This window comes from Stomoxys calcitrans, chromosome 4 (genome assembly GCF_963082655.1).
Source record: "Stomoxys calcitrans chromosome 4, idStoCalc2.1, whole genome shotgun sequence".
NCBI lineage: Eukaryota > Metazoa > Arthropoda > Insecta > Diptera > Muscidae > Stomoxys > Stomoxys calcitrans.
This window is the reverse complement of record NC_081555.1, coordinates 70,484,265-70,498,823: the sequence shown is the minus strand read 5'-3', so window position 1 is coordinate 70,498,823 and position 14,559 is coordinate 70,484,265. Positions and strand designations below refer to the sequence as shown.

The following is a 14,559-nucleotide window of genomic DNA, read 5'->3' as shown; positions in this document are numbered from 1 at the left end:
CTCAATACCTTAATTGTTAAGACTGTGGCATGCTTTCAGTAGACATACGCACGAACATGGGTAGGCCAAGAATATTCATTAGACTGTTGCACGTATTTTGCTTTTTATCCCAATAATATTTTGTCGATTGGTTAACAATAATCCGTTGACATGAAGTCCATATTTGACGTAGTGATTTCTAGGAAGTCCAGTTGAGTATTTTTGGTCCTAGCTCAAAATTGGCAAATAAAGGAAACCTTTATGTGGCATTTAATATAAAAATACATATTATACCCTACGCCAGTACTGTGGCTGTGATAGTAAAAATATAATAAAAAGCCATGTCCGCCTGTCGCGTATCCTTTTTTATCGTTTGCCATTTGTTTGTAATGAAGATAGAGATTTCACTTTTCGTCGATTCAATTTCCATATTCCACTTTTATTGCTCAAAGACTAATGCTATGGATTTTGGTAGAAATCGGTTTAGATTTAGATATAGCTTTTATGTATATATCGATCGATTTTCACTGACTAGAAAAATTTCTCCTTTGTGCAATTCATAACAATGGGAACAGCTGTTAACAGCCGATCAGATTTGACGATATTAAAATTTCAGATTTTTTCAACGTTCCATTTGTTGTTTTCTTCTTTATCGCATATTTTCTTCACACGTACGCACATTTCCTGCACATCTACACAGACGCTTAAACTTTGTTTATGAGAGTTGACAACAACGATTTTGTAAAAATGAGACAACCTTTAAATAATTGAGCCATTTGAACTGTCTATTATGCTTCTCAAATTGCATTAATGGATACAGTAGCTGTCCTTATATGAAACTCCCAATTTTAAAATACTTTGCACGTACATATGTAATCCAGTGTGTCGTGCTACTTTAGGCTACACCCACTCTTTTTCAACAAGTAAAAGCATGCTAAGTTCGGTCGGGCCGAATCTTGGGAACCCACCACAATGGATTCTGCTAAAAATGTATACAAACTAAAATCAGTTGAAGGACATAATTTTATTCTACATACCAAACTTTTATCAATCCAGCAAAAATTATAGCTTCTAGGAACAGAACAAGGATAATCAAGAGATCGGTTTATATGGGAGCTATATCATTACTTAGACCGTACTTATCACAGTTGTTGGAAGTTTTAACAGAACACCACATGCAAAATTTCAGCCAAATCGGACTAAAATTGAGGCTTGTAAGGACTCACGAAGTCAAATCCGGTGATCGGTTTATATGGGAGCTATACCAGGTTAGAGACAAATTTCGACTTTACATAGTGCATACAGTTGTTTATATGGGAGCTATAGTTATTGGAAGTCACAACAGAACACTACGTGCAAAATTTTTTGTCAAATCGGACTAAAATTACGGCTTCCATGAGCTAAATATGTCAAATCGGGTGATCGGTTTTTATGGAAGCTATATCCAAATCTGAACCGATATTGCCCATTTGCAGTTCAATATTTCGAGGTGTTAAAACGGAATGACAAGATTAGGATACCCCTATCCTGCGGTGGTGGGTATAAAAAGAGAGGTAGGATAGACGAAAGACACTGTGGGTCATTGCAATTGTTGCATTTTTTTATACCCACCACCGATGGACGGGGCTATTTTCATTTTGATATTCCGTTTGCACCACACCGAAATCAATCCTTTTAGGACTTTACAAAATATATATTTATGATCGACGTAAAAATCTAAGATGATCTAGCTATGTCCGTCCGTCTGTCTGATAAAATCACGCCACAGTCTTTAAAAATAGAGATATTGAGCTGAAACTTTGCACAGATTCGTTTTTTTTTTTCTATAAGCAGGAATTGTCGAATATCGGACTATATATTGATATAGCCCCCATACAGACCGATTTGTAGATTTAAGGTCTAAGACCCATTAGCTTAGGCACAATGAGTTGCGGCATTCGTACCGAGAATGGTCAAGAACGGTCCTTATTTCGTTATAACTTGGGCCCATAACAGGCGTACTTACTGTCCTGTTTCTCTGAGTTGTGTCAGACTCTTCGACATTCAATATGGCTTAGAGCAGTCCAGATTTGGATGTAGCTGCCGTATATACCGATCTCTCTATTTAAGGTTTTAGACCCATAAAAGGTGAATTTATTTACCGATTAGTACAACGAATTCTGTAAAGCCGTTCGTACAGAGTATGCACTGGAAAAAAGTTGGCCGAAAATTTAAGATTTTTCCTTATTCGTAGGATTTTAAATATGAAAACGAGCCGAAGGAATAAAACTTTAAAATAAAGAGATTTTTATACCCTCCACCATAGGATGGGGATATACTAATTTCGTCGTTCTGTTTGTAACACCTCGAGATATGCGTCTAAGACCCCATAAAGTATATATATTCTTGATCGTCATGTCATTTTAAGTCGATCTAGTCATGTCCGTTCGTTTGTCCGCCCGTCCGTCCGTCTGTCTGTCGAAGGCACTTTCGAAGGAGTAAAGCTAGCTGCTTGAAGTTTTGCACAAATACTTTTTATTAGTGTAGGTCGGTTGGGATTGTTAATGGGCCACATCGGTTCATGTTTTGACATAGCTGCCATATAAACCGATCTTGGGTCTTGACTTCTTGAGCCTCTAGAAGGCGCGATTCTCGTCCGATTTGACTGACAGTTGCACGTGGTGTTTTGGTATAACTTTAAATAACTGTATGGCGCGAATCGGTACATAAACTGATGTAGCTGCCATATAAACCGATCTGGGATCTTGACTTCTTGAGCCTCTAGAGGGCGCAATTCGCATCGATTTGGCAGAAATTTTCTCTCATGACCTTTAACATACGTGCCTAATATGGTCTGAAGCGATACAGCTTGATACAGCTCCCATATAAACCTATCTCCCGATTTTGCTTTTTGAGCCCCTACGAGGCGCAATTCTTATCCGAATGAACTGAATATTAGACAATGACTTCTACAATGTTCAGCATTCAATTCATTTATGGTCCGAATCGAACTATAACTTGATATAAATAGCTCCAATAGCATAACAGTTCTTATTCAATATTATTTGTTTGCCCAAAAAGAGGTATCGCGCATAGAACTCGACTAATATCCGCACCCTCTTTTTCAACCTAACCTAACCTAAGGCTATTTTGCTTCTTTAACTATAGTACACTGTTGTCTTGTCCCAAGGTTAATTTTCCAACTTTCAACGATATTTTGACCTTCATTTTAGACTTTTGTCTTTAATAACAAAACACAAAGTTAAGATTTTATTAACGTACCATTTAAAATAAAAAAATCTTTAAAATTAAGGAAATATTTCCCACCAAAAGGAATGTTCCCTTTGTCCAAACTTCGAGCTTGGACTTAGTTTTTTAGCGCCACTGAATTTCCTTTACTCTAGTTATGTATACTTGCCTTAGTCTTAAAGTCATTGTTATGAATTAAACTGAATGAATTATTGTGAATGACTACTTTAGTTTAAACGAGTATTTAAAAAACAAAGAAATTCCACAAAAAGTAACTATCTTGGCAAGTTAGGCTTAAGAACTCGTTCACTTTTGCATAATCGATCAACTGGTGAGCATCTCAACCCTTCTTGAATAAATACACCTACAAATCTAAACCCACGATTTTGTTTTATTTAACCAACTCTCATTATTCGTATCTGCCACTACTTGGAGAATCTGTGGTTACCAAAAACCACATATCTGTTCGCCCTCATCTGTTGTTCGAAGCTCCAGTCCATTTCAATTTTAAAACCAACATACAGTCCACTTCCCTCCTTGGATATTGGTGACATTTCTTCCCGCCTAACCGAGCCCCATCCATTCAGCAGCGTTAACTCCTCAAGGGAATGAACATGGTCCATTCGAGAAGAGAGAGTTCCAGTCAAAGAAGATCGCAGCCTCGTGACAAAAGAGAGAGCAGAAGGTAAAGCTTAATAAATTAGAAAATAAGAAAACTAGTTGAATCGGGATGTCTAAGAACAAACAACTCCAAAAGTAGTGCGGACGAAAATTATTAAAAAAAAAAAAAAAAAAAAAAACAAAAAGCGTGCGAAACGTAAATTTAAATAAATTTCGAAAGTAAAATTGGTTCTAAAAAAAAAAAAAAAAAAAAATAAAAACGAGGTAAAAATTCTAATCGGAAAGATGAATACATATATACATGTTTATTAGAAATCCACGTGTAAAATATTGAAAATTCTATACTTCGTCATCTAACAAGAAATGTGTTACGTCATGAATGCAAAATCTTTGGTTTAACCGCATAAGAAAAATCCGTTACGAATTGAAGAAACAGTGGAATTGTAAAATTCAAGGGCATACATTTCAATGTCAAATTTTGTTATTTCTCTTTCGCCGTTCTTTTCATAGTTCCCCTTACAATTCCCCTCACCTGTTTCAAAAGTTTGGTTATTTCAAGTTCCATTTGATTCTTTTTCAATTTCTCCCATTGCCATTGTTTTTAATTTAATTGCCATTGCCTCTATCACTCAAAGCTAACATAACCCCTCTCTTTAACATTGACGTACTGATACTCAACATACATGAAAGCTCATTTAACATAACTTGTTTCCAATATGTTTCCAGTTCTGTGGATGATATTTCCAGAGTGATAAGTAAGAATGAAGAAGAAATGACAATGTGAGAAACATACAATTAGTGTTTAGAAATAATAAGAAGATAAGCTGAAATTTATACGCATTAAAATAGAAGACATTTCGCGAACGGTATTAATGATTTGTGATAGTGAATAATTTGCAACATATGCCACAGAATTTACGCAACATCACATTAAGGTAACAATTGATTTTCAATTTCAAATTATCTACATAAAGATACCTTATTTTATGAATAAAATTCCTATAAAGATTAAAAACGAACAAAACAAAACGAAATTCATATGTAAACACTCCCATATGTGATCGTTCCAAGAAATTGAAATCCACATTGAAATATTAGGGTGATATTATTAGGTAATATTATTTTTTTCCCAAATAATTCTAGTTCTTGTATTTGTACATATTGCAAAATTACACCAACGAAAAAAAAAAAAAACAAAAAAAAAAAATAAATAAAAAAGAAAAAATTTACCTTTTGAAATAAATAAAAAATTAAAAAACTATACTCATATGTAGTAACAACATTGCACTCCATGATTCTATTAAATTTGTTGCCAACTAACAAACAATTATAGACATCTACAAATTCTGAATAAAACAAACATATTTTCCACACGTAAAAGAAGGCATATCCTACATATAATGATTATTTCCCCAGTGAAGATGAATTTTTCGCTTTTTTTTGGAAGATACTTAATGTACTGATTGTACACCCCCGAGATAACAGAATAATACTAAAGTTATTCGTGTCGGACAGCATTGTTTCCATATCTCTGATATTGTGGATGAACTTATCCCTATCAAAACTTTGCCCTCTCTATCTATGATCAATTCCGTTTTTTTTTTAAGGTTTACAATTAACCTTTGTCAACTCCACAGCTTGGACTATCTTGCCTTTTTGATTTCAGCTGGTACTGCTTCTTCAGCGCAGATTGCTCCAGACTTGAAGTTTGACAGCCGGATATTTAGGTTCGATTTTTTAGAACTTAAAAGGGATATTCGATATATCTCTCGAACGAATCTTTCTTGAGAAATTTGTTAGATATATTATTTTTTTTTCTTCGTATAAGTAACTTCGACGACAATAATGGAACCCTCTAACCAGGCGAATTCGGCTACTGGCAGCTCTGCTGTGAAACCTTCCCCTATCCACGAGAAATTTTTGTTTGACTGTGATCATCTGATCAGCTTTTGCACAGCTTTTGAAAAAGTTGACGTTACGGACCAGACTGATTCACTTCTTGAAGTCAAGTTGGACGATTTGGAAGTAAGGTGGAAAAAATTGCAAATAGACTATGAAAGTCTAATGTTGTCTCCCGAAACAACCAATACAAAAGACTTCAAGGAGAATGCTAAAGTGAATTTTAATGTGACCTCAGAGGCATATTATGAGACTCGTTCCCAGATTGTCGACATTCTGAAGATATCAGGAGGGGCTGATTCCAGAACTATGTCAACTAGGAATAGTCTAGCCCCTCAGCACCTTTTCCAGACCAGTTCCAGTGCGCATGTTTCTGATACTTACAGCTCGTGCATAAAAGTCCCGCCATGTGACACGGAGGTATTTAAGGGCAGTTACGAGGAATGGCCCTCCTTTCGTGATATGTTCACGGCCGTTTACGTGAACCACCCTAAACTCACCCGTGCTCAGAAACTTTACCATCTTAGAAATAAGACTAAAGGTAGTGCTGGCGCTATCGTGAAAAGATATACTCTCTGCGATGATAATTTTGATCTCGCATGGGGAGCTTTGAGAACCCGATATGAGAATAAGCGCGTGCTGGTAGACCACCAGCTCAGGATATTATTTGAAATTCCCGTTGCCACAGATGAAAATAGCGAATCTCTTCAAAGGATTCACTCTACAGTTAGTGACTGCCTATGTACACTGAAGTCCTTACAGGTACAGGTAGAATGCTGGGACCCAATATTAATTTATTTGGTGTCTACAAAGCTTCCAAATGAGACTATTTCGTTATGGGAACAATCCCTCAAGTCCCATCGTGAACTGCCAAGTTGGTCTCAAATGGACGAGTTCCTTCTTAATAGATTTGAGGTCGTGGAAAGAATATCCAGCATTAAATCAACGAAGGATAGACATAGTCTCCCATCGGTTTCGTACTCCAAATCCAACGAAAAAATACAGATGTACACATCCCAGGAAAAACTTACAACCTCCTGTACTTTATGCAAAGAGAATCATAGCATACGAACATGCCCAGATTTTCGTAAATTTAAGCCCCAGGAGAGAATAGATTTCGTTTTTAAAAATAAAATCTGTAATAATTGCTTATCAGAGGCTCACATGAAACAAAAGTGCAGGAGTAAGAACACTTGTCTCTCGTGCAGGAAACATCACCATACACTCTTGCACTTAGACCAACCACCGATTCGAAAGTCTGAATCTGGTTCTCAGACTTTTTCACCGAAGCAACAAATCTCGGCAAATAGTATCTCTTCAGAACGACACGAGGATATCTCACAATCGTCATCGGCAGAGTCATACTCCCAGGTACAGGCCAATTTTTCTTCTAACAGTGAAACAATCTTGCTTAGAACAGCGCTTGTTCAAGTCGAACACAATGGTGAACTTTTCACAATTAGGGCTTTAATAGACCCAGGATCCCAAAGAACATTTCTCTCTGAGAGAGTACGAAATATGCTCCAAGTTTCATATCGAAAATCTTCGTTCGAGATATTTGGTATAGGCTGCAAGACACAAAAGGCTCACAAAGAATGTGAACTTGTACTTTTTTCTCGAAGATATAACACACGATGTAGAGTTAATGCCATTGTCTTGCCAAAGGTTACACAGAAGCTTCCTGCTGTTTCTTTTGAAATTCCAAATTCACCAGAACTGCGAGACCTTGATTTAGCAGATCCCAACTTCAATAAATCGTCGAATATCGATTTAGTTCTCGGAAATGACGCTGAGCGATTCATTAATCTCGAGGGTGTTAAGAAGAATATTTGTGGTCTGGCTTCGGCGTACAACACAATATTCGGTTGGGTACTAAGTGGCCCAATGCAGGGTGAGAAGATTCAAGCGTTCACAACGAACGTAATTCCCACCGAAGATGAGAATCTTAGCGAAATTCTTCGAAAATTTTGGGAAATCGAAGAAATCCCATCCATTTCTCCTCGTACAGAATCCGAAATAATTTGTGAAGAGTTCTACCTAAAGACGACTACGCGTCTTCCCAATGGTCGATATGTCGTTAGACTCCCCTTTAAAGAGGAATTTCCAAACTCCATTTTTCTTGGCTCTTCAAGATTTCTCGCTCTTGGACAGTATACAAGAATGGAGAAGACACTGATCAAGGATGCCGAGCTTCGAGGGGAATACAGGTCTGTCCTTAAGGAGTATATTTCATTAGGTCATATGGAAGAGACTTCTTCTCTCGAACTAGGCTCCGAAGGTAAATTTAACTCCTTTTACCTCCCTCATCATGCCGTAGTGCGACCGGATCACAAATCAACCAAGGTCAGGGTTGTTTTTAACGCTTCACGCAAGACAAAATCCGATTACTCCCTCAATGATGTACTTCATACCGGTCCCACACTACAAAACGACTTAATTTCCATAATTCTCAACTGGAGAAAATATAAGTACGTATTTTGTGGAGATATCCAAAAAATGTACCGCCAAATCCTGGTACATCCCCAAGATAGAGCGTATCAAAGAATTCTGTTTCAAAATCAAAGCGCAGAGCCTATAAGAGATTACCATTTGAACACGGTCACTTTTGGCATAAATTGCGCTCCCTTTTTGGCAATACGCACTCTACTTCAACTTGCATCTGATTCAGAAACAGAATTCCCCAAAGTCGCATCCATTTTGAGAAAAGAAACATATGTGGATGATATTTTATCTGGTGGATTCACCATCGAAGAAACCATCGAAGCACGAAATGATTTGATCGCTGTCCTCAAATCTGCGGGTTTTCCATTAAAGAAAATTACTGCCAATGCACCGGAGTTATTATCACATTTGCCTCCTGAGGATTTATACGATATGGACTTATTAAAATTGTATGAATCAAGCTCCACTAAAACTCTTGGTATAAAATGGAATGCATTAACAGACTGCTTTTCTTATGCATCCATACCCATAGAGAAAAAATCCCAGGCGACTAAACGTCAAGTTCTTTCCACAGTCGCGAAACTTTTCGACCCCGCCGGTTGGATTACTCCTGTTATTATAAGGTCAAAAATTTTAATGCAGCAGCTCTGGTTGGAAGGTTCCAATTGGGACGAAACGATAAGTCCTGATTCTCTTGATACTTGGAACAACTTAATCGATGATTTAGCACACGTAGAGGATGTCATTATACCTAGATGGATTAAATATTTGCCTACAGATCTCATACAAATACACGGTTTTTGTGATGCCTCAAAAATGGCATACTGCGCTACCGTGTACGTACGATGCCAGACAACGACATCTGTAGTTATTTCCAACCTTCTTATGGCCAAAAGCAAAGTTGCTCCCATTAAGACAGTGTCATTGCCAAAGTTAGAATTAAACGGCGCTGTGCTTCTAGCCAAACTAGTTCGCTACATTTTGAACACTTTTGAGATGAATTTTGGTTCTGTATCATTGTGGACGGATTCGTCTATTGTTTTGGGGTGGCTTTCAAAACCCCCAATGTTATGGGAAACCTACGTCGCAAATAGGGCATCCCAAATTCATGAACTAGTTCCCGACGCCAAGTGGAATTATGTTTCCACTCATGATAACCCGGCTGATATAGGCACTCGCGGTTGTAGACCTCAGGACTTGAAGATCAGTACATTGTGGTGGAATGGTCCGCCTTGGCTTACGAATCCAGAGGGTACTTGGCCAAAAAAGAATCCGCTAGTCCCTCTAAAGGAACATGATGTGGTTCAAATGCATCATGTGGCAGCAGAAAATAACGATATTCTTCTAAGATTCTCATCCTATACAAGGGCATTGAGAGTAATCTCATATATATTTCGCTTCTTCCATAACTCAATGCCTGGAAATACCCGCAAGTACGAATCGTATGATTTGAGCATGCAAGAAATGCAATTCGTGAAATTTCGTCTTATATCACTTGCTCAACGACAATATTTTTCATTAGAATATGAGCTGCTTTTGAACTCAAAGCCACTACCAAATAAAAGCGTTTTATCAACTTTGAACCCTTTTCTGGATTCCAATCAGGTCCTTAGGGTGAATGGACGCCTGTCTGATTCATTTCTTCCATACAGGGAACGCCATCCAATCATTCTACCCGGTAATTCTAGACTTTGCCATCTCTATTTGCTTCACTTGCACTCATTTTTAGTTCATGCGGAATGCAACCAGATGTGTAGATTTGTGCAGACCGAATTTTATGTCTCCAGGTTGAAACCAAGGGTAAAGAGCATTATATATAACTGCAAAGTATGCGTTTTGTACAAACAGAAGCAAAACACTCAAATTATGGCACCTTTACCTCTGGAGCGTTGTACTCTATCGCCACCTTTCCATACGACAGGTATAGACTTCGCAGGGCCATTTGAGCTAAAAAGCTCATCCCTTCGCAGGGCACCTACTATAAAGGGATATGTCTGCGTATTTGCATGTTTTGCTACAAGGGCAATACACCTGGAGACATGCTCTGATTTATCATCTGCCGCATTTGAGGCTGCGTTTTACCGCTTCGTTGGGAGGCGAGGGCTCCCTCGTAGGATCGTATCGGATAATGGCAGAAACTTTTTAGGAGCTAGCAGAGCACTAATTCGTGAGTTTTCCCAGTTCATTAAATCTGCTTCTAGCGACATTTCTAAAAAATACGCAGCTCATGGGTTTGAATGGGGATTCATTCCCCCACACGCACCTCACATGGGCGGCCTCTGGGAGGCCGCAGTTAAAAGTTTTAAAATACATTTCAAGAAGATTGCAGGAGCTCATAAATTTACTTTTGAACAGTTTCAAACAATCCTGGCAAGGATTGAAGGCGTTTTAAACTCCCGCCCCATTTCTGCAATGTCGGACGATCCAGCCGACTTAACCGCATTGACCCCAGGCCATTTTCTTAAGGGTTCACCCATATTAGCCTTTCCTGAACCACTTTCTCCCAATATTTCTCTGATAAACCGTTGGTTGAAATTAAAGGCTATTCACCATCAATTCGCCTTGAGATGGAAGGAGGAATATCTCAAGACTCTGCACAAGCGTTATAAATGGAAGACAAAAAAACCCAATTTGAGAGTAGGGGATTTGGTAGCAATAATGGATGATTTGTTACCCCCTAGTGAATGGCGATTAGGAAGAATAGAGAAGACTTATCTAGGTTCGGACAATAATGTTAGAATTGCAGACGTACGTACTGCAACTGGAATTCTAAATCGGCCAATTGTCAAATTATGTTTTCTTCCATTCGAGAATACGACGGAATCAAACTCAAATTAATAAACTCATTCATACTAACCGAAACTAATTTCCTCTCATCTAATTTCATCACTCTCATAACTTATCAACAAAATTTACATTCCAGATCACCCATAAGAGCGCAAATTTCTAAGCCTAATGTGTATAAATGCACGTTGTGCAACCGATTCCATGCTTTAAAAATTTGCCCTAAATTCATAGCGATGACCCCGAAAGAACGTAACATCCTCGTTCTAAAGAAAATATATTGCGTCAACTGTCTAGCAAGAAGTCATCGATTTCGGGATTGTCGATCGGGAAATATGTGCCGGAAATGTGGAAGACCCCACCATACACTGCTGCATCCTAATTATGTGAAAGCACCCAATATGGATCACAAGCGACAACCAGTAAGTCCAAAAGGTTCCAATAGCAACAATCACCGCAATAAATCCGACGTGAGAGAAAACATTCATCGACAACGCTGCCATCGCCGTAATATTAATATCAAGCCTAACAACAACAACAGCAACAACAAAATCCAAACCGACGACACAGCTAACACCAATAGCCCAGCAAAGGCTAATCAACAGATTTTATCTGAAGCTATTCGAGCTTTAGCCTCAGTGCTATGTTCTAACACAAATTGATCTTCTTCTGGCCCGGCGGCATGTCCAAACTTCGAGCTTGGACTTAGTTTTTTAGCGCCACTGAATTTCCTTTACTCTAGTTATGTATACTTGCCTTAGTCTTAAAGTCATTGTTATGAATTAAACTGAATGAATTATTGTGAATGACTACTTTAGTTTAAACGAGTATTTAAAAAACAAAGAAATTCCACAAAAAGTAACTATCTTGGCAAGTTAGGCTTAAGAACTCGTTCACTTTTGCATAATCGATCAACTGGTGAGCATCTCAACCCTTCTTGAATAAATACACCTACAAATCTAAACCCACGATTTTGTTTTATTTAACCAACTCTCATTATTCGTATCTGCCACTACTTGGAGAATCTGTGGTTACCAAAAACCACATATCTGTTCGCCCTCATCTGTTGTTCGAAGCTCCAGTCCATTTCAATTTTAAAACCAACATACAGTCCACTTCCCTCCTTGGATATTGGTGACATTTCTTCCCGCCTAACCGAGCCCCATCCATTCAGCAGCGTTAACTCCTCAAGGGAATGAACACCCTTAGAAAGTTGGAAAATTGATTACACTTAAATCTTTAAAATTAGAACAAAGACTTTTTCCGTCAGGCTATATTTGGATATAGCTGCCGTATATACCGATCTCCTTACTTAAATTCCTGGGCATGCTTATTCGCTGATATTTGACACAGTGGGTTGTGTTAGGCTCTCCGAAATTACTGTTATATATGGTTCATATCCGTCTATATTTGGATATACCTGCCATATATATATACCGATCTCCCGATCGGTCCATAAAAGGTTAGGATGAATTGAACCGATTAATTTAGTACAATGAGTTGTGTCAGAAGTTTTCTTAGCCTTCCGTAAATATGGTGGAGAACGGACTATATTTCGATACAACTGCTATGGGTTCATAAATGATGTATTTTTCACTGTATTATGACGAAAGGTGGTTAATATATATATGAGGTGGTGGGTATCTAAAGTTCAGTCCGGCCGAACTTTATGCCTTTTTACTTGTTAAATTAATATAAATATATATTAGATAACTTCTTTATGTTTTTTTATTGCTTGAAATATTTTATATCTATCAATGGACTATACATTGGGAGGACGAATGTTGATTGATAAATAAAATTGTTGATAAAAAATCATTTTCCTTATAACGTTTAAAAATTTCCAGCCAGCTTTTATCTATTTTAAGGAAATTGGTAGCTTAATTTTATTAGTTATGAACATTTATGCCTGCAGTGACCATTGGCAGTCCCAATTATTATTTGAATTCTTTAAATATTTAGTGTAGAAAAAAATTATTTTATATATTTACAAACATTGTTATTGAAATAAAACAAACGTACACAAAAAAGAAAAAAATAAATCTTCTAAGCCATTTATTTTGTGAGGAAATCCATTTCTAAGTAATTAAATGTACATTTATAATAACAATCGTCTAAGAAATAAATATGAAACGTATTTATGTATAAGATTGTAAAAGTGAAGAGAGGCAAATACAAAATATGATCCATTTCATATTTGAATAACGAACAAAAACAAAATACAATTAATAAAATAAATAACAATAACACTATCATCATAAAAATACAAAACAAATTTATTAATAAAAACTAAACTCAAAGAAAATCCAAAACAATATTTTAAAGCGCAGCTTTTTTTGAATTTAATAAAATAAAGTAAATGAAAATAATGAAAATATAAATAAAAATAATATTTATGAAATAAAAACAAACGATAACTATTTGGCTAATAAAATCAGTAGGTGGATTATTCATTGAAATGCCAAGAAAGCTGGAAGCATATGAGGCTAAGTATGACAGTGATTTAAATGCAACAAATGCAAAATGAGGTACAGAATGATTTTTTGTTTGCACTATCTGGATTTTCAAATTATTCAGAGTCCTTAACACTATTTATAAATTATGTCAAATCATATCGAGAAATTTGCTTAATACCACCCCGAATGAGGGGTGATATTCATTTTGTCATTTCTTTAGCAACACAACGAAAAGTCAGTTTCCGAACTTACGAAGTATGTATATCTTCTCTTGACCGTCGTAAAAATCACCTAGTCATGTCCGTCCATCTATCTGTCTGTTGAAATCACCATACATTCCAAAATTGAAAACGCTGGGCTGATAACTTGGAACAGATATTTTTTTTTTACCAAAAGCAGGTTGTGTTCGAAGGTGGGCTTTATGGGGCTACAGTTTGATATAGCCTCTATATGAATCGATATGACAGAACATTTGTGCCATTAGCTGAACTTAGAATAGCGTTCCAAGAGCCTCGGTTTTCTGCGCCTCTTCTTAAATTTCTGACACCAAGTTTCGAGATGTCTTTCACCACTTGTGGTTTCCATCGAGCCTTTGGTCGTCCCGGTTTGCGTATGCCACCGTTATTCGCTTCGTTTACGGCGGTGCCGATATAGATAAAGCTGATGACTTTCTGCTGAAAAAGCTGTCAACTTTCTCAATTTTCTTTATCTGCTCGGATGTACAAAGCGTTTTGGGAGTTAATACTATACATGTTGTCTTATCTCCCTTTACTGCCTGGCCCACTTTCACTGATTCCGTTTCGATTCTTTTAAAGGCTGTAATTACTACTTCCGGAGACCAACCCATAGGCTAGTAGCATGTGTTTTCTTGTGAGAAGTGTGCCATTTTAAAGAGATCACACGATAAGCTGTCTCCTTGTCTGCAACCACGTCGGTATTGAATGGTTCTGATAGATTCTTTCCTTTGCTTACTGAGGAACGTGTGTCAGCACGTGTCATCCTGCAGAGTCCTATTCACTTTGCAGATATGGCTTGAAATATCTCTGAATGTCGAAAATGGCGTAGTAGCCAACAAGTAGATGGCAACAGTTGAGGCCTTGGTTCCATTCTGACATTGACATACTTCTCAACATTACATTGAAGCTCGCCT

General features: G+C 37.3%; 1 protein-coding gene across 1 annotated transcript; it reads left to right on the top strand.

The window, feature by feature from the left end:
* Positions 1 to 5,673: 5,673 nt before the first annotated feature.
* LOC131996951 (uncharacterized) lies at positions 5,674 to 11,007 on the top strand. The gene has a single exon (XM_059367153.1). It carries the CDS (start codon positions 5,674 to 5,676, stop codon positions 11,005 to 11,007), a length of 5,334 nt encoding a protein of 1,777 aa, XP_059223136.1.
* Positions 11,008 to 14,559: the final 3,552 nt, after the last annotated feature.